The sequence below is a fragment of the Coregonus clupeaformis genome, chromosome 26 (assembly GCF_020615455.1).
Source record: "Coregonus clupeaformis isolate EN_2021a chromosome 26, ASM2061545v1, whole genome shotgun sequence".
NCBI classification, from domain to species: Eukaryota; Metazoa; Chordata; class Actinopteri; order Salmoniformes; family Salmonidae; genus Coregonus; species Coregonus clupeaformis.
In genome coordinates this window covers 42,849,901-42,869,348 of record NC_059217.1, presented here as the reverse complement: position 1 = coordinate 42,869,348, position 19,448 = coordinate 42,849,901, and the positions used below count along the sequence as shown (strand labels likewise).

The 19,448-nt window shown below is 41.5% G+C and overlaps 1 protein-coding gene across 1 annotated transcript in view; it reads right to left on the bottom strand.

The window, feature by feature from the left end:
• LOC121540816 (very-long-chain 3-oxoacyl-CoA reductase-A-like) overlaps positions 1-5,719 on the bottom strand; it is a 33,668-nt gene extending 27,949 nt beyond the window's left edge. Inside the window, exon 1 of the mRNA XM_041849927.1 lies at positions 5,437-5,719. Within this exon, the coding sequence (XP_041705861.1) occupies positions 5,437-5,614 (178 nt within the window). The 5' untranslated portion in view covers positions 5,615-5,719. The remainder of the gene's footprint in view (positions 1-5,436) is intronic.
• Between the last annotated feature and the right edge of the window lie 13,729 nt (positions 5,720-19,448).

Genomic DNA, 19,448 nt, shown 5'->3' with positions numbered 1-19,448 from the left:
CTAACACACACAGAGAGAGAGAGAGCTAACACACAGAGAGAGAGAGAGCTAACACACAGAGAGAGAGAGCTAACACACAGAGAGAGAGAGAGCAAACACACAGAGAGAGAGAGAGCAAACACACAGAGAGAGAGAGAGCAAACACACAGAGAGAGAGAGAGAGCAAACACACAGAGAGAGAGAGAGAGCAAACACACAGAGAGAGAGAGAGCAAACACACAGAGAGAGAGAGAGCAAACACACAGAGAGAGAGAGAGCAAACACAGAGAGAGAGAGAGAGCAAACACACAGAGAGAGAGAGAGCAAACACACAGAGAGAGAGAGAGCCAACACACAGAGAGAGAGAGAGAGCCAACACACAGAGAGAGAGAGAGAGCCAACACACAGAGAGAGAGAGAGCCAACACACACAGAGAGAGAGAGAGAGCCAACACACACAGAGAGAGAGAGAGAGCCAACACACACAGAGAGAGAGCCAACACACAGAGAGAGAGAGCCAACACACAGAGAGAGAGAGAGAGAGAGCCAACACACAGAGAGAGAGAGAGAGAGCCAACACAGAGAGAGAGAGAGAGAGCCAACACACAGAGAGAGAGAGAGAGAGCCAACACACAGAGAGAGAGAGAGAGAGCCAACACACAGAGAGAGAGAGAGCCAACACACAGAGAGAGAGAGAGCCAACACACAGAGAGAGAGAGCCAACACACAGAGAGAGAGCTAGCTAACACACAGAGAGAGAGCTAGCTAACACACAGAGAGCTAGCTAACACACAGAGAGAGAGCTAGCTAACACTTAGAGAGAGAGCTAACACACAGAGAGAGAGAGAGCTAACACACAGAGAGAGAGAGCTAACACACAGAGAGAGAGAGCTAACACACAGAGAGAGAGCTAACACACACAGAGAGAGAGCTAACACACACAGAGAGAGAGCTAACACACAGAGAGAGAGAGCTAACACACAGAGAGAGAGAGCTAACACACAGAGAGAGAGAGCTAACACACAGAGAGAGAGAGCGCTAACACACACAGAGAGAGAGCTAACACACAGAGAGAGAGAGAGAGCTAACACACAGAGAGAGAGAGAGAGCTAACACACAGAGAGAGAGCTAACACACAGAGAGAGAGCGCAAACACACAGAGAGAGAGAGAGCCAACACACAGAGAGAGAGAGCAAACACACAGAGAGAGAGAGCCAACACACAGAGAGAGAGAGCCAACACACAGAGAAAGAGAGAGCCAACACACAGAGAGAGAGAGAGCCAACACACAGAGAGAGAGAGAGCCAACACACAGAGAGAGAGAGCTAACACAGAGAGAGAGAGAGAGAGCTAACACAGAGAGAGAGAGAGCTAACACAGAGAGAGAGAGAGAGCGAGCTAACACACACAGAGAGAGAGCTCTAAAACACACAGAGAGAGAGCTCTAAAACACACAGAGAGAGAGCTCTAAAACACACAGAGAGAGAGCTCTAAAACACACAGAGAGAGAGCTAACACACAGAGAGAGAGAGCGCTAACACAGAGAGAGAGAGAGCTAACACACAGAGAGAGAGAGAGCTAACACACAGAGAGAGAGAGAGCTAACACACAGAGAGAGAGAGAGCTAACACACAGAGAGAGAGAGAGCTAACACACAGAGAGAGAGAGAGCTAACAGAGAGAGAGCGAGCTAACACACACAGAGAGAGAGAGAGCTAACAGAGAGAGAGCGAGCTAACACACACAGAGAGAGAGAGCGAGCTAACACACACAGAGAGAGAGCTCTAAAACACACAGAGAGAGAGCTCTAAAACACACAGAGAGAGAGCTAACACACAGAGAGAGAGAGCTAACAGAGAGAGAGCTAACACAGAGAGAGAGAGAGATAGCTAACACACAGAGAGAGAGAGAGAGCTAACACACAGAGAGAGAGAGAGCTAACACACACAGAGAGAGAGCGAGCTAACACACACAGAGAGAGAGCTCTAAAACACACAGAGAGAGAGCTAAAACACACAGAGAGAGAGCTAACACACAGAGAGAGAGAGAGAGCTAACACACAGAGAGAGAGAGCTAACAGAGAGAGAGCTAACACAGAGAGAGAGAGAGAGAGCTAACACAGAGAGAGAGAGAGAGAGCTAACACACAGAGAGAGAGAGCGAGAGCTAACACAGAGAGAGAGAGCGAGCTAACACACACAGAGAGAGAGTGAGCTAACACACAGAGAGAGAGCTCTAAAACACACAGAGAGAGAGCTAAAACACACAGAGAGAGAGCTAAAACACACAGAGAGAGAGCTAAAACACACAGAGAGAGAGCTAACACACAGAGAGAGAGAGAGCTAACACACAGAGAGAGAGAGCTAACAGAGAGAGAGCTAACACAGAGAGAGCGCGCTAACACAGAGAGAGAGAGAGATCGAGAGAGATGAGAGCGAGAGAGAGCGAGCGAGCGAGCGTTAAAGTCACCTCCCCTACTTGAGTCTCCTCCTGTCCTCGAGTCTCCTCCTGTCCTCGCGTCTCCTCCTGTCCTCGCGTCTCCTCCCCTACTCGCAGCTCCTACCCTACTACACGCCTCTCCTCCCCTGCTCTCCTACACGCCTCTCCTCCCCTGCTCTCCTACACGCCTCTCCTCCCCTGCTCTCCTACACGCCTCTCCTCCCCTACCCCCGTAGGCTACAGCAAGACAGACAGAGGGTGAAAGAGAGATCATAATACTGAATGGATGTCTCAACTTTTTTTTATTACTTTCTTCACTGGTGTCAGATTAAGCCTAGTCCTGGATTAGAAAGCACGCTCAATGGAAATGTGGTATTTTTTGTCCACGACTAAGCATAATCTGTGTCTAAGAAACTGGCCGGAGAGGTAGAAGTTGCAACAGATGAGGTGTCACTACAGACCCGGGTTTGATCCCAGGCTGTGTCACAGCTGGCCGTGATCGGGAGACCCATGAGGCGGCGCATAATCAGCCCTGCGTCGTCCGGGTTAGGGGAGGGTTTGGCCGGCGCTCTAGCGACACCTTGTGGCGGGCCGGGCGCCTGCAAGCTGACCTCGGTCGCCAGCTGGACGGTGTTTCCCCCGACATATCCGACACATTGGTGAGGCTGGCTTCCGGGTTAAGCGAGCAGTGTGTCAAGAAGCAGAGCGGCTTGGCAGGGTCATGTTTCGGAGGACGCATGGCTCTCGACCGTCGCCTCTCCCGAGTCCCGAGGTCGAGACAAATAAAAAATAAGTTGCAACAGATCTAGAATCTGATTCTCAACCTTTAAATCCAAACCTTAGCCAAAGGGGGAGAACATTATGTTCTGACAGTGGCATTGGGTTACCTACTCCAAACCAGTACAGGCACACTGTTCTGACAGTGGCTTTGGATTACCTACTCCAACCCAGTACAGGCACACTGTTCTGACAGTGGCATTGGGTTACCTACTCCAACCCAGTACAGGCCCACTGTTCTGACAGTGGCTTTGGGCAAGTGGAACTTACTTGTCAGGCCATGGGTGTTGCAATGGGAACCATGTTGAAACCAGGGACATGGCTGAGACATGCGTTAACTCCGCAGGCTTGGCATCTTGTTCTAATTATCCCCCTCATTCCTAATTGGCATACATTCTTCCTCACTTCACCTGATGTGTGGTGAGCGTTCTGCCACAAATGGTTGCCGTGCATCACCCAAGTGAGTGCTACACATTGGCGTAGCACGAGGTGAGTTTCCATTTTACACTCTGTTGAAGACACCAACATAGACACAATAGCCTGAACAAGACACTTTGGCATGACAGCCATGAACAGGTAGCCTGGTCCCAGATCTGTGTGTCGTCTAGACAATGACCATAGGAGTTGGCAAGACAGCCTGTTGTGTGTGTGTGTGTGTGTGTGTGTATGTGTGTGTGTGTGTCTTGCTTAACTTTGCTGCAAGACCTGTGCTTCAGGATCAGGGAGAGGAACAAGTTTCCCTATACCCTGGCACAGTCACCTCCACTAGTGATGTACATACTGAGGACTGTGATCATTGGAAATTAACGCGAAGAGGCTGAAGGTTGGTTTCAGGGCGAGGCATGCATATTTAGTGTCACCTATTGTACAGTGACATGGGCTCGTGGCAGCCTGCCAAACATCAATGTGCAACAATCAATATGTGGAGATTGACTACGAACCTGCAAGGGTTACCTAAAATGGTTACATACGAACGTCCATGCAACGTGAGAACCATGACATGATTTTGGAATATATGACAAGACAATAACCGATCACATAGCTAGAGTGCCAACATACACCGGTACCCCGAGGCATAGAAACCGAGAGAATATCAAACTCAGCCATTATGCATTCAAGAAGCATTCTACCAATGTGACATGTTGGATTCCTTAAACGCACATGGCATTCATTTTGTACCAAATTATAATATCATCCAAACCAGAAACAATTTTAGACAAACGTGCGTCATGATGCTGAGAAAGATATGGCCTTTTTGGATGAGAACATCTAGATAAAACCTATCCGGATGGTATGGGGAGCGCTCGGCCAATTGCGCAGCAAGACGAAAACGCGCTTCTGCTCCAGACGCAGTAGTAATCTCGAAAGAGTAGACTGGATAACTGGGTCAAGCTAGGCCAAGGCTATTCCAACGAGACTAGTCTGCGCATTATGCAAAGACACGATCCTAAAATGTCTAAACAGCGAAGATAAACTTCTATATGACCAAAACGGCGACAGAAAGCCCTAGTCAAAAAAACCTTTTTGAAACAAGAAAAATATCTTGATACGAATTAGACCAAATACAGCCAGATGCTAAGAATGAGGCAAACAAACTATCAACCTAAATGTCAATCTAATAAGCAAAAATCAATCTATTTGATAACCCATTGCGTCAACAAAAAACATGCCAACAATGTACGCAAAACCAACATATAGCCTAGGCTATATAAACTGTTGAATAACCTAACGATGTCAACATTAGGAATCTATATTTTGAGAAAATCCAAATATTAGGTCACGTCTTAATTGGGCAGGTTACTCCTATATCAAGTGGATGGGCTACGGTTGCCCAGTGTGCCGCTGGATGAATGCTCACCCACACATGACAGATTTCTGAATGAGTGCGCAACCTGCGCAATTTGGTTTGTGGTTCATCTATACTGGAGGGCGAAAAACGACGCTGGTTTGGGGTCTGGAACATCAGTCAGAGGTGCTGAAGTGCGGGTGTTGCACACTGAAAAGCCAATTTAGCAATAAGCATGATCTTGTTTACCAATTAGTGCGTTTACTCGATAGCCCTGTTACACAACTCAACTTTCTAATGTCGCTGATACGTCAAAAATGATGAGAATACAGCTTTTTGGGGAATTGCAAAGTTTCCCTAAATATCCCAATGTTTACATTTTCTTGTCGTGTTCAAGGCTTATTGAGCAGCCTTCGTGACTTGTGTTTTTTCGTAAGGAATTCGTGTGACCAACTCACCTGCCCATCTGCCCAGTTTCGGAGAGAGCAACTGTCCATTTCCCAAGACCCATATCCGAAAACCTTGGAGGAGTCGGTGGAGCACCCACAAAGAAAGTGAGGCCACCGTGAATGTCCCGACCCAGAAGAGCGGCGTCTCGGCCATATGAAACATGTCCTCCACCTTCAACGAATGCATGACAACGGCTTTTCAGTGACTGTGTGGAGACCTCAAATGTAGGCAACGTGCTCTAATTTCAAGACACACCGTGGGTCCCTTTATAAGGTGGTTGTAGCATCACACTCCCACAACTCCCCCAACACTAGTCTATCCAGATTTAAGCACACGCCCACCACCTACTCTACAGCTGCCGGCAAACCCACCTCCGCTCGTGATTGGCTACAACAGCTGTCTACCAAAAGAAACGGCCCACCCTTTGGTGAATTTACATGTCAATCACGAAGAGTCTCTTCCCATTCATACAATTTTCTGTGTGAAGGAGGGTGGGTCAAATGTATGTCCTAGGTGAGGAGCGATTGGGCGCACATTACGGCAATTTATTTTCCTATTATTTTATTGGCTCTTGTCGAACAGGTTTTTCAGTTTCAGTCAGGATTATGAAACCCTCCAAACCCACACGTTCAAAAAAACTGTCCACACCACTTTATGAATGGAAGGATGCTCCGATTGGTCGAACAATCATCTATCCACCGGCCTCCCGGAGAGCTTTTGGAAAGACGCCATTGGATAAAGAAATGTCAATCATTGGTATCAGCTCGCACCCTTCTGCACATGACTCATTCGCCTATTTTAAGCATCCTGGTACTAATATATTGATAATTACAACATGTGATAGGGTATGTGTAAGTAAGCATTTTACTGTTAGTCTAAACATATTGATTACGAAGCATTTAAGTCATTTAGCAGACGCTCTTTAGCAATTAGGGTTAAGTGCCTTGCTTAAGGGCACATCGACAGATTTTTCACCTAGTCGGCTCGGGGATTAGAACCAGCGACCTTTCGGTTACTGGCACAACGCTCTTACCCACTAAGCTACCTGCCGCCCTTATGTGACGAATACCAATTTATTTTATTTGACACTTCACAGATAAAGTTTATAAGCGCCCTAAAACAACAAATCACGCCACGCGTCTGCACATGACTCATTCGCCTATTTTAAGCATCCTGGTACCATTATATTGATAATTACAACATGTGATAGGGTATGTGTAAGTAAGCATTTTACTGTTAGTCTAAACATATGTGACGAATACCAATTTATTTTATTTGACACTTCACATATAAAGCTTATAAGCGCCCTAAAACAACCCGCACCCGTGTTTTTTTGCTTACGTTTTATGAGAGCTAGAGGCGAGGCACGCGCACAAGAACAACTCCCCCCTAAAAAACTAAACAAAAAAAAACTACAAATCCCATCTGGCACATTTCATTCTATTCTCACGTTTCGCGAGACTGCTGTCTCACCATAGTAAATCAAAGATGGTGGATAAATAAAGATGCCCCACTCCCACAATTGTGACAAAAAAATTGTCAAAGTTCCGGTCTGCTTAAGGGGTCTCTCATAGGCACCAATGCATTAGCAGCTGTGTCTGGTATGCTCAGTTGTATATGAACCAGAAAATAGGAGCGAGTGAGATGTCTCGCTTCCTCTTCCGTCTCTGAGTAAATTTCCCAAACACGGAAGAGAAGAGCGAGGATGTGTGATTACATAAACAGAGAGACAGTCAGTGAATGTCTTAACATTTTATTCCATTGCACTGTACATTTGTGAGCCACAATGACAACTCGAACATGATTATTGAGAGAATATGCGTAACCTTGGCAGGATGTCACGACTCTGGAGAAACATTTCGACTTGTTGTTGGCCATTTTGATGTCCATTTCGTTAGCTTGCAATCCAGACAGAAATTCTCACAACAGTGTAACCTAGGCTATCTTCGTCTTGAAGACACCCCACTGTCGCCATAACCTACTAGCTGGATGCTTGCACCGACATGTAACTAAACATGAAATATGAACAAACCAGAAATGCCCTTAGAACATTTTACCAATGCAATGTGCTCAGAAAAATGTGCTTAATAGGAAAAACGATTGACTTTTGACAATTCGTCATGCAAACATTTGCATTCTTTGACAGAAGTGAAGATCATTCGAAATATACGTGACAGGTTATGGCTTGGATGAACTGGCGTTTCAGCCGTTTTAACCCCCTTTTGTAGCCTTGCCTATTTGGCATATTAGCAAACTTATATTCTTACATGCATATATCTCTTCAGATGATAGGCTATTACTCAAACAGGGGTTATTCATTAAGACGTAGCATATTTTGTATCATCCTGCTTAGATATCTTATGAATATGATGTAATTTCACTTTACCAACTATAGTGCCATCTTATAAAGGTCCATCAGAATTCATTTTCAAAATGAAAGACAGCTAAAAGGGCAAAAATATTTACAACCAATTAGTATTTTGAAAGGATCTTTCAGCACTTGAGATCTTATGAAGGTGCATAAAAGAGACAGCCTACATTCTACATAAAATGAATACAACAATTGTAATTGTAAATTAGACAGAAATACATTCATGTCACGTCCATCTGTTTTGTGAGTTGCGTCAGTAGTTGTTGTTCACACTGCTCTCAGCCCCCACCACGAACATCTGAAGAAAAAAAAAGTGATTATGCGTCACCCTGTAACATTAGTAATACTGAATGACACCCCAGCCAAATATAGAGGGTTTTTAAATGCCCCAAAATAGAGGTGAAATCAACAATTCATCACCCCATTCACGCACGGATATTTCCGAATTATTTAAAACAACAACATCAATGCTGAAAATATCCGACACCTTCTCATCTCCAACGAAGAAGTAGTCTTATTTACCACATAACATAACTCACAACTACTTCCTCAATATGTCATTATCATTTTCTGCCATGGTTTCAAATATGACAATGCACAACAAACTAAAACCTTCCACTTAAATATTCTACAGTCGGCTACTCTAACCACCCAACAGCTTTTTTAGCAACAATTTCATACGTCATGCCATGCAACAACTTTATCTTTTAGAGAATATATACAGGTAAAAGTCAGTAAATTAGAATATTTTGAAAAACTTGATTTATTTCAGTAATTGCATTCAAAAGGTGTAACTTGTACATTATATTTATTCATTGCACACAGACTGATGCATTCAAATGTTTATTTCATTTAATTTTGATGATTTGAAGTGGCAACAAATGAAAATCCAAAATTCCGTGTGTCACAAAATTAGAATATTACTTAAGGCTAATACAAAAAAGGGATTTTTTAGAAATGTTGGCCAACTGAAAAGTATGAAAATGAAAAATATGAGCATGTACAATACTCAATACTTGGTTGGAGCTCCTTTTGCCTCAATTACTGCATTAATGCGGCGTGGCATGGAGTCGATGAGTTTCTGGCACTGCTCAGGTGTTATGAGAGCCCAGGTTGCTCTGATAGTGGCCTTCAACTCTTCTGCGTTGTTGGGTCTGGCATTCTGCATCTTCCTTTTCACAATACCCCACATATTTTCTATGGGGCTAAGGTCAGGGGAGTTGGCTGGCCAATTTAGAACAGAAATACCATGGTCCGTAAACCAGGCACGGGTAGATTTTGCGCTGTGTGCAGGCGCCAAGTCCTGTTGGAACCTGAAATCTCCATCTCCATAGAGCAGGTCAGCAGCAGGAAGCATGAAGTGCTCTAAAACTTGCTGGTAGACGGCTGCGTTGACCCTGGATCTCAGGAAACAGAGTGGACCGACACCAGCAGATGACATGGCACCCCAAACCATCACTGATGGTGGAAACTTTACACTAGACTTCAGGCAACGTGGATCCTGTGCCTCTCCTGTCTTCCTCCAGACTCTGGGACCTCGATTTCCAAAGGAAATGCAAAATTTGCTTTCGTCAGAAAACATGACTTTAGACCACTCAGCAGCAGTCCAGCTCTTTTTTTTCCTTAGCCCAGGTGAGACGCTTTCGCGCTGTTTCTTGGTCAACAGTGGCTTGACACGAGGTATGCGGCAGTTGAAACCCATGTCTTTCAAGCGTCTCTTGGTGGTGGATCTTGAAGCCCTGACTCCAGCAGCTGTCCACTCCTTGTGAATCTCCCCCACATTTTTGAATGGGTTTTTTTTCACAATCTTGACTAGGGCGCGGTGATCCCTATCGCTTGTACACTTTTTCTGACCACAGTTTTTCCTTCCCTTTGCCTCTCTATTAATGTGTTTGGACACAGAGCTCTGAGAACAGCCAGCCTCTTCTGCAATAACCTTTGTGTCTTTCCCTCCTTGTGCAATGTGTCGATGGTCGCCTTTTGGACAGCTGTCAAATCTGAAGTCTTCCCCATGTTTGTGTAGGCTTCAGAACTGGACTGAGAGACCATTTAAAGCCCTTTGCAGGTGTTTTGAGTTAATCAGCTGATTAGTTTGTGGCACCAGGTGTCTTCAAAATGTAACCCTTACACAATATTCTAATTTTGTGACACACGGAATTTTGGATTTTCATTTGTTGCCACTTCAAATCATCAAAATTAAATGAAATAAACATTTGAATGCATCAGTCTGTGTGCAATGAATAAATACAATGTACAAGTTACACCTTTTGAATGCAATTACTGAAATAAATCAAGTTTTTCAAAATATTCTAATTTACTGACTTTTACCTGTATATGTTGGCACATGCATTTTTTAAATGGAACATCACGTGTTGAATTATAGACAGGTATGTATTCATAAAGGCCTATACGCAGACACACACACACACACACACACACACACACACACACACACACACACACACACACACACACACACACACCGGTTATACATCAACAAAAATAGTGTCCCCAGAAACAATACACAGAAATAGTGTCCCCAGTAACAATACACAGAAATAGTGTCCCCAGTAACAATACACAGAAATAGTGTCCCCAGTAACACATTCAAAATAAGGCATTTACTAAAATTGCAACAGCCCATTTGATGGAAAATAAAAACACATTTCAGCATCTTGTGCAGTTGGAATGGAACATACAACTCATTCAGAAGTATAGAAAATATATGGACTCTCATCTTGACAATATTCTGAAACTCCTGGGTGTTGCATCCATTTCCTCTGAAACACACAGCCACTCCCCTAGGATCACTTGGGCTGATACACTTCCCCTCTCTTTTGTCCAGTGCAGGTAACTTTGCCCCCATTTCAAACAATCACCATGTGTATGTTTATCTCTGTTTTGTACTTAAAGTTCACATTTAACATTTGTAATAAAATATGCCAATCAATCATTTATTTGATGTGTAAGTGTTTAAATGTCCCCTAACAGTCATAACAAAATACCGGTTTCCTGACAAACGTATGGTTCTGTCACAGTACCACAGTTTTCAAATATACCATAAAACCGCCTGCTCCTTCACAAACGATTAGACCGTATTCACACTGAGAAGAATAGCAATACTTTACAGATCCCAAGAATAGTCTTACCATGTTTGTATCAAGAATTTCAGTTCTAACTTTATCAAACACTCCCTAACAAATTAACAAGCAATTTACTAATGTCTTAATCTTACTACACAGAACATATTACATTTTATATTAAATTAATGTCTTTCTAACCTCTGAAAAATTACAGTACCGTGATAATATCTGCATGGTCAAATCAAATCAGTAGGCTACACAAGGTCGTACATATAGGCTACATGATTTTGCAAGCAAAATAGTCTAACTGTATAATGCTAAAATGTATTACATTTCTTACAGAGAGGACTTCAAATCTTTTTCAATCAATATATTCATACACATCTTTTCTCTCTCTCTCTCTCTCTCTCTCTCTCTCTCTCTCTCTCTCTCTCTCTCTCTCTCTCTCTCTCTCTCTCTCTCTCTCTCTCTCTCTCTCTCTCTCTCTCTCTCTCTATATATATATATATCTCACACACACACACACACACACACACACACACACACACACCTTTTCAGCCACTCCTCGTACAAATTGTATACCTTCACACACACTCTTGAAACACACAAACACACTCTTTTCTCTCTCACACACACACACACAATATTATTTGGGAGTTCATAGGACATCTGTATATTCTAGTGGTCTAATCCTGCATCATGTGTATAACTGGCTTTGTGAACCGCCTAATAAACACTACTCTGTACAATCACACTAGCTCTTCAATGGCTTCAAAAATAAATGTCCTGTAATATGTTTTAACAGTCCTGTGATCTATTTATGCTATGTATTATGTATTTTAAATGCAATTTTTTATGATGTAAATTCTGCTTTTCTTCAGTTTTTCTTTGAAGTCAAAGTCATCTGCGTCATATTTGACTTGAACACATTTCAGCATCTTGTGCAGTTGGAATGGAACATACAACTCATTCAGAAGTATAGAAAATATATGGACTCTCATCTTGACAATATTCTGAAACTCCTGGGTGTTGCATCCATTTCCTCTGAAACACACAGCCACTCCCCTAGTATCACTTGGGCTGATACACTTCCCTCTCTTTTGTCCAGTGCAGGTAACTTTGCCCCCATTTCAAACAATCACCATGTGTATTTGTACTTAAAGTTCACATTTTACATTTGTAATAAAATATGCCAATCAATCATTTATTTGATGTGTAAGTGTTTAAATGTCCCCTAACAGTCATAACAAAATACCGGTTTCCTGACAAACGTATGGTTCTGTCACAGTACCACAGTTTTCAAATATACCATAAAACCGCCTGCTCCTTCACAAACGATTAGACCGTATTCACACTGAGAAGAATAGCAATACTTTACAGATCCCAAGAATAGTCTTACCATGTTTGTATCAAGAATTTCAGTTCTAACTTTATCAAACACTCCCTAACAAATTAACAAGCAATTTACTAATGTCTTAATCTTACTACACAGAACATATTACATTTTATATTAAATTAATGTCTTTCTAACCTCTGAAAAATTACAGTACCGTGATAATATCTGCATGGTCAAATCAAATCAGTAGGCTACACAAGGTCGTACATATAGGCTACATGATTTTGCAAGCAAAAGAGTCTAACTGTATAATGCTAAAATGTATTCCATTTCTTACAGAGAGGACTTCAAATATTTTTCAATCAATATATTCATACACATCCTTTCTCTCTCTCTCTCTCTCTCTCTCTCTCTCTCTCTCTCTCTCTCTCTCTCTCTCTCTCTCACACACACACACCTTTTCAGCCACTCCTCGTACAAATTGTATACCTTCACACACACTCTTGAAACACACAAACACACTATTTTCTCTCTCACACACACACACACACAATATTATTTGGGAGTTCATAGGACATCTGTATATTCTAGTGGTCTAATCCTGCATCATGTGTATAACTGGCTTTGTGAACCGCCTAATAAACACTACTCTGTACAATCACACTAGCTCTTCAATGGCTTCAAAAATAAATGTCCTGTAATATGTTTTAACAGTCCTGTGATCTATTTATGCTATGTATTATGTATTTTAAATGCAATTTTTTATGATGTAAATTCTGCTTTTCTTCAGTTTTTCTTTGAAGTCAAAGTCATCTGCGTCATATTTGACTTGAACACATTTCAGCATCTTGTGCAGTTGGAATGGAACATACAACTCATTCAGAAGTATAGAAAATATATGGACTCTCATCTTGACAATATTCTGAAACTCCTGGGTGTTGCATCCATTTCCTCTGAAACACACAGCCACTCCCCTAGTATCACTTGGGCTGATACACTTCCCCTCTCTTTTGTCCAGTGCAGGTAACTTTGCCCCCATTTCAAACAATCACCATGTGTATTTGTACTTAAAGTTCACATTTTACATTTGTAATAAAATATGCCAATCAATCATTTATTTGATGTGTAAGTGTTTAAATGTCCCCTAACAGTCATAACAAAATACCGGTTTCCTGACAAACGTATGGTTCTGTCACAGTACCACAGTTTTCAAATATACCATAAAACCGCCTGCTCCTTCACAAACGATTAGACCGTATTCACACTGAGAAGAATAGCAATACTTTACAGATCCCAAGAATAGTCTTACCATGTTTGTATCAAGAATTTCAGTTCTAACTTTATCAAACACTCCCTAACAAATTAACAAGCAATTTACTAATGTCTTAATCTTACTACACAGAACATATTACATTTTATATTAAATTAATGTCTTTCTAACCTCTGAATAATTACAGTACCGTGATGATATTTGCATGGTCAAATCAAATCAGTAGGCTACACAAGGTCGTACATATAGGCTACATGATTTTGCAAGCAAAAGAGTCTAACTGTATAATGCTAAAATGTATTACATTTCTTACAGAGAGGACTTCAAATCTTTTTCAATCAATATATTCATACACATTCTCTCTCTCTCTCGCTCTCTCTCTCTCTCTCTCTCTCTCTCTCTCTCTCTCTCTCTCTCTCTCTCTCTCACACACAAACACACACACACTCCCTATCAGCCACTCCTCTTACACAATATACCTTCACACACACTCTTGAAACACACAAACACACTCTTTTCTCTCTCTCACACACACACACACACAATATTATTTGGGAGTTCAAAGGACATCTGGCTGTGTGAACTGCCTAAGAAACAATACTCTGCTGTCAGACTGTACAATCACTCTCTTCAATGTCTTAAAAAATAAATGTCCTGTAATATGTTTTAACAGTCCTGTGATCTATTTATGCTATGTATTATGTATTTTAAGTGCAATTTATTATGATGTAAATTCTGCTTTTCTTCAGTTTTTCTTTGAAGTTTTTCTTTGCTGGCCATAACCTATATATTAATAGTCTAATTGATCACATTGATCATAAACAAGACTTCATATAATTTCTCTGGTTCTGAAATTGTTTTAACTTTTAAAATGTTTTATTTGACAGAACCACCAGGTGATTAGTCTCAGGACACCTTGCATTTCAAGAATTGTATCAATTCTAACCTGGTCACAATTACACAATGAAAACTGCCATGTTTACGCTACCCAATTGCACTAATTTTTTGACAACTTTTGAAATAAACAATATTGACAGTATTTAGATTCTGAATGTTGTCTGTGTGTCTATGGAGAATCTAACTGTGCGATTTTGTTTCGTCCCAAATGACACCCTATTACCTTGACAGTGCACTAGTTTTCACCAGACCCCTATGGGCTATATACAGAATAGTGGATACTTACCTGTGACTGTTTTCTTCTGGAGGCAGAGTGACAGGTGTGTATCAGACTCGGTCCAGGTTCATTGGAACGGCCAGGGGAGAGGACACACACACTTCTCCTGTAATGTAAACAAATAAACGTTTCATTTCAGCCCCCTCAAGGACTCCAAGGTTGTCTGACAATGTGTACCCACTGGGGGAAAAAAACTGGTTGAGTCAAATTTGTTCCCACGTCATTTCAACCCAAAAATTCAATTTGATGACGCTGAATCAATGTGGAAAACTGATTTGATTTGCCAAAGGTCATCCACTTATATTTTTTTCACCCAACTTTTAACCTAAACCAAATTACATGTAGAATTTTTTTGTTGATTTGACATTGAATTCACGTTAGTTGACAACTCAACCAAATGTAAATAAAAACTAGACGTTGAATTGACGTCCGTGTCCAGTGGGTATGTTCTTAGAATAACATACTATATTTACTGTCTCTCTCCATCTCTCACCCAACTGTCTCTCTCCATCTCTCACCCAACTGTCTCTCTCCATCTCTCACCCAACTGACTCTCCATCTCTCACCCAACTGACTCTCTCCATCTCTCCCTTTCACACACTCTTCATATACACCCTTCTCACTTACACACACACAAACACACACACACACACACTTACTTAACTTTACATGTTGGAGTTGAAAATGTCCACCTCAACTAAGACAATCGTCACCAGTACAACTATTGCAAACTCTAACCTACCGGTATTACAATTTCTCATAGTAAATCTTAGCGCTAACAATACATCTCAGAGCTTCAAGAACACTAACAACTCAAGAGCAATATAAGGATTGAATGGCAGGTGCTAAAGATATTGAATGTGTGTCTCTTGGAGCAAATACTATTTTCTCATCTCACATTGAATTATCAATGGGATACTTCACAAATGGAACAGGAAGATTGAATAATCTGTCATTTTTCTGTTCTAAGAATAATCTGTTATTTTTCTGTTCTAAGAATAATCTGTCATTTTTCTGTTCTAAGAATAATCTGTCATTTTTCTGTTCTAAGAATAATCTGTCATTTTTCTGTTCTAAGAATAATCTGTCATTTTTCTGTTCTAAGAATACTCATTGTCATTTTTCTGTTCTAATCTCTTTATCAAACTGGATATTAGTTTTAGAGGACAAGAGCTTTAAATCAATGACCAATACAATATACTAATATAATATGTTGAGAACAGAAATATGCGCAGTTGTAAATGTGTGGCTTTATATCTGGGTTTATATAGTCATTTTGATATCAAACAAAGTATTTGAAATATAAACAGATTGTCTGATGTAAATACATGCATGATTTTACTTGGCTTGTTCTGAGTATCATCTCATAAATGCCATCTATAGCACTAGGAAATGACTGAATCTGACGACAGAATGCCTGGAAAATGGTGGAAATGTGAATCACCATTACTGGGTGTGGTGTCAAAATACAAAGATGGCACCTACCCACGTCTGCCTGGTCTACATGAGAAACCTTACTTTAGCCATTGTTGAGTTTAGTATTTTTCATGACAAAGCATCCTGGGAAAGATGTTCCTTTTTGCCATGACTGAGTTACGGGGACTTTATAAAGTGGCACACACTCAACAAGACACAGAGACAATGTCTAACAGGACACAGAGATAATGACTAATAGGACACAGAGACAATGACTAACAGGACACAGAGATAATGACTGACAGGACACAGAGACAATGACTAACAGGACACAGGGACAATGACTAACAGGACACAGAGACAATGTCTAACAGGACATGGAGACAATGACTAACAGGACACAGAGACAATGACTAACAGGACACAGAGACAATGACTAACAGGACACAGAGACAATGTCTAACAGGACACAGAGACAATGACTAACAGGACACAGAGACAATGTCTAACGGGACAAAGAGACAATGACTAACAGGACACAGAGACAATGTCTAACGGGACACAGAGACAATGTCTAACGGGACAAAGAGACAATGACTAACAGGACACAGAGACAATGTCTAACGGGACACAGAGACAATGACTAACAGGACACGGAGACAATGACTAACAGGACACAGAGCCAATGTCTAACAAGACACAGAGACAATGACTAACAGGACACAGAGACAATGACTAACAGGACACAGAGACAATGACTAACAAGACACAGAGAGGAGCCCTAAGTCTTGTTTCTACCCTTGACCTCTGGTGCCATATGTGTCAGAATAAGAGTGCTGATCTAGGATCAGCCACCCACCTGTCCATATAATCTTATCCATTGGGATCTAAAAGACAAAACTGAGCCTACAACAGCACTCCTAATATGATGTGCATGATCTTGTTTCCCCTGACACTGAATACACTATATTCATGGTTTTACTTACATTGAAATGTCAAGTACTGCTTGAGAGACTCTCCTCAGAAAACAGTGCAGTCAGCGTTATTGTCAGCCTTTGAGATTTGTTTCGGAACAGATTTGGACAACATTTGGGCAATTTCAATTTGTATCTAGACACAATCTAGATGTTGCTCTTTTTTCCCTCCAAGTTTGTTCTCTCTCTCTCTCTCTCTCTCTCTCTCTCTCTCTCTCTCTCCGCTCTCTTGATCGCTCTCTCTCGCTCTCTCTCGCTCTCTCATAGTGAATGTGCCCCGCCCAAAATGTCCGTCATTCAGCGTACCTCCTCTCTAGTTGATACCTACTGATACCTACTGATACATACTGATATATACTGATATATACTGATACCTCTTGATACCTCCTGATACCTCCTGATACCTCTTGATACATACTGATACCTCCTGATACAAACTGATACCTCCTGATACCTCCTGATACCGCCTGATACATACTGATATCTCTTGATACATACTGATACCTCCTGATACCTCTTAATACCTCCTGATACCTTCTGATACCTCTTGATACATACTGATACCTCCTGATACATCTTAATACATACTGATACCTCCTGATACCTCTTGATACATACTGATACCTCCTGATACCTCCTGATACATCTTGATACATACTGATACCTCCTGATACATACTGATACCTCCTGATACCTCTTGATACATACTGATACCTCCTGATACCTCCTGATACATACTGATACCTACTGATACCTCCTGATACCTCCTGATACATACTGATACCTCCTGATACCTCTTGATACATACTGATACCTCCTGATACCTCTTGATACATACTGATACCTCTTGATATCTCTTAATACCTCCTGATACCTCCTGATACCTCCTGATACCTCCTGATACATACTGATACCTCCTGATACCTCTTGATACATACTGATACCTCCTGATTCCTACTGATACCTCCTGATACCTCCTGATACCTCCTGATACCTCTTGATACATACTGATACCTCGTGATACCTCTTAATACCTCCTGATACCTCCTGATACCTCCTGATACCGCCTGATACCTCTTGATACATACTGATACCTCCTGATACCTCCTGATACCTCTTAATACCTCCTGATACCTTCTGATACCTCTTGATACATACTGATACCTCGTGATACCTCTTAATACCTCCTGATACCTCCTGATACATACTGATACCTCCTGATACCTCTTGATACATACTGATACCTCCTGATACCTCCTGATACATACTGATACCTCCTGATACATCTTAATACATACTGATACCTCCTGATACCTCTTGATACATACTGATACCTCCTGATACCTCCTGATACATCTTGATACATACTGATACCTCCTGATACATACTGATACCTCCTGATACCTCTTGATACATACTGATACCTCCTGATACCTCCTGATACATACTGATACCTACTGATACCTCCTGATACCTCCTGATACATACTGATACCTCCTGATACCTCTTGATACATACTGATACCTCCTGATACCTCTTGATACATACTGATGCCTCCTGATACCTCCTGATACATACTGATACCTCCAGATACCTCTTGAAACATACTGATACCTCCTGATTCCTACTGATACCTCTTAATACCTCCTGATACCTCCTGATACCTCTTGATACATACTGATACCTCTTGATACCTCTTGATACATACTGATACCTCCTGATACAAACTGATACCTCCTGATACCTCCTGATACCGCCTGATACATACTGATACCTCTTGACACATACTGATACCTCCTGATACCTCTTAATACCTCCTGATACCTCCTGATACCTCCTGTTACCTCTTGATACATACTGATACCTCATCATACCTCTTAATACATACTGATACCTCCTGATACCTCTTGATACATACTGATACCTCCTGATACCTCCTGATACATACTGATACCTCCTGATACCTCTTGATACATACTGATACCTCCTGATACATACTGATACCTACTGATACCTCCTGATACATACTGACACCTCCTGATACATCTTGATACATACTGATACCTCCTGATACCTCTTGATACATACTGATACCTCCTGATACCTCCTGATACATACTGATACCTCCTGATACCTATTGATACATACTGATACCTCCGGATTCCTACTGATACCTCTTAATACCTCCTGATACCTCCTGATACCTCTTGATACATACTGATACCTCCTGATATCTCTTAATACCTCCTGATACCTCCTGATACCTCTTGATACATACTGATACCTCCTGATACCTCCTGATACATACTGATACCTCCTGATACCTCTTGATACATACTGATACCTCCTGATACATACTGATACCTCCTGATACCTCCTGATACATACTGATACCT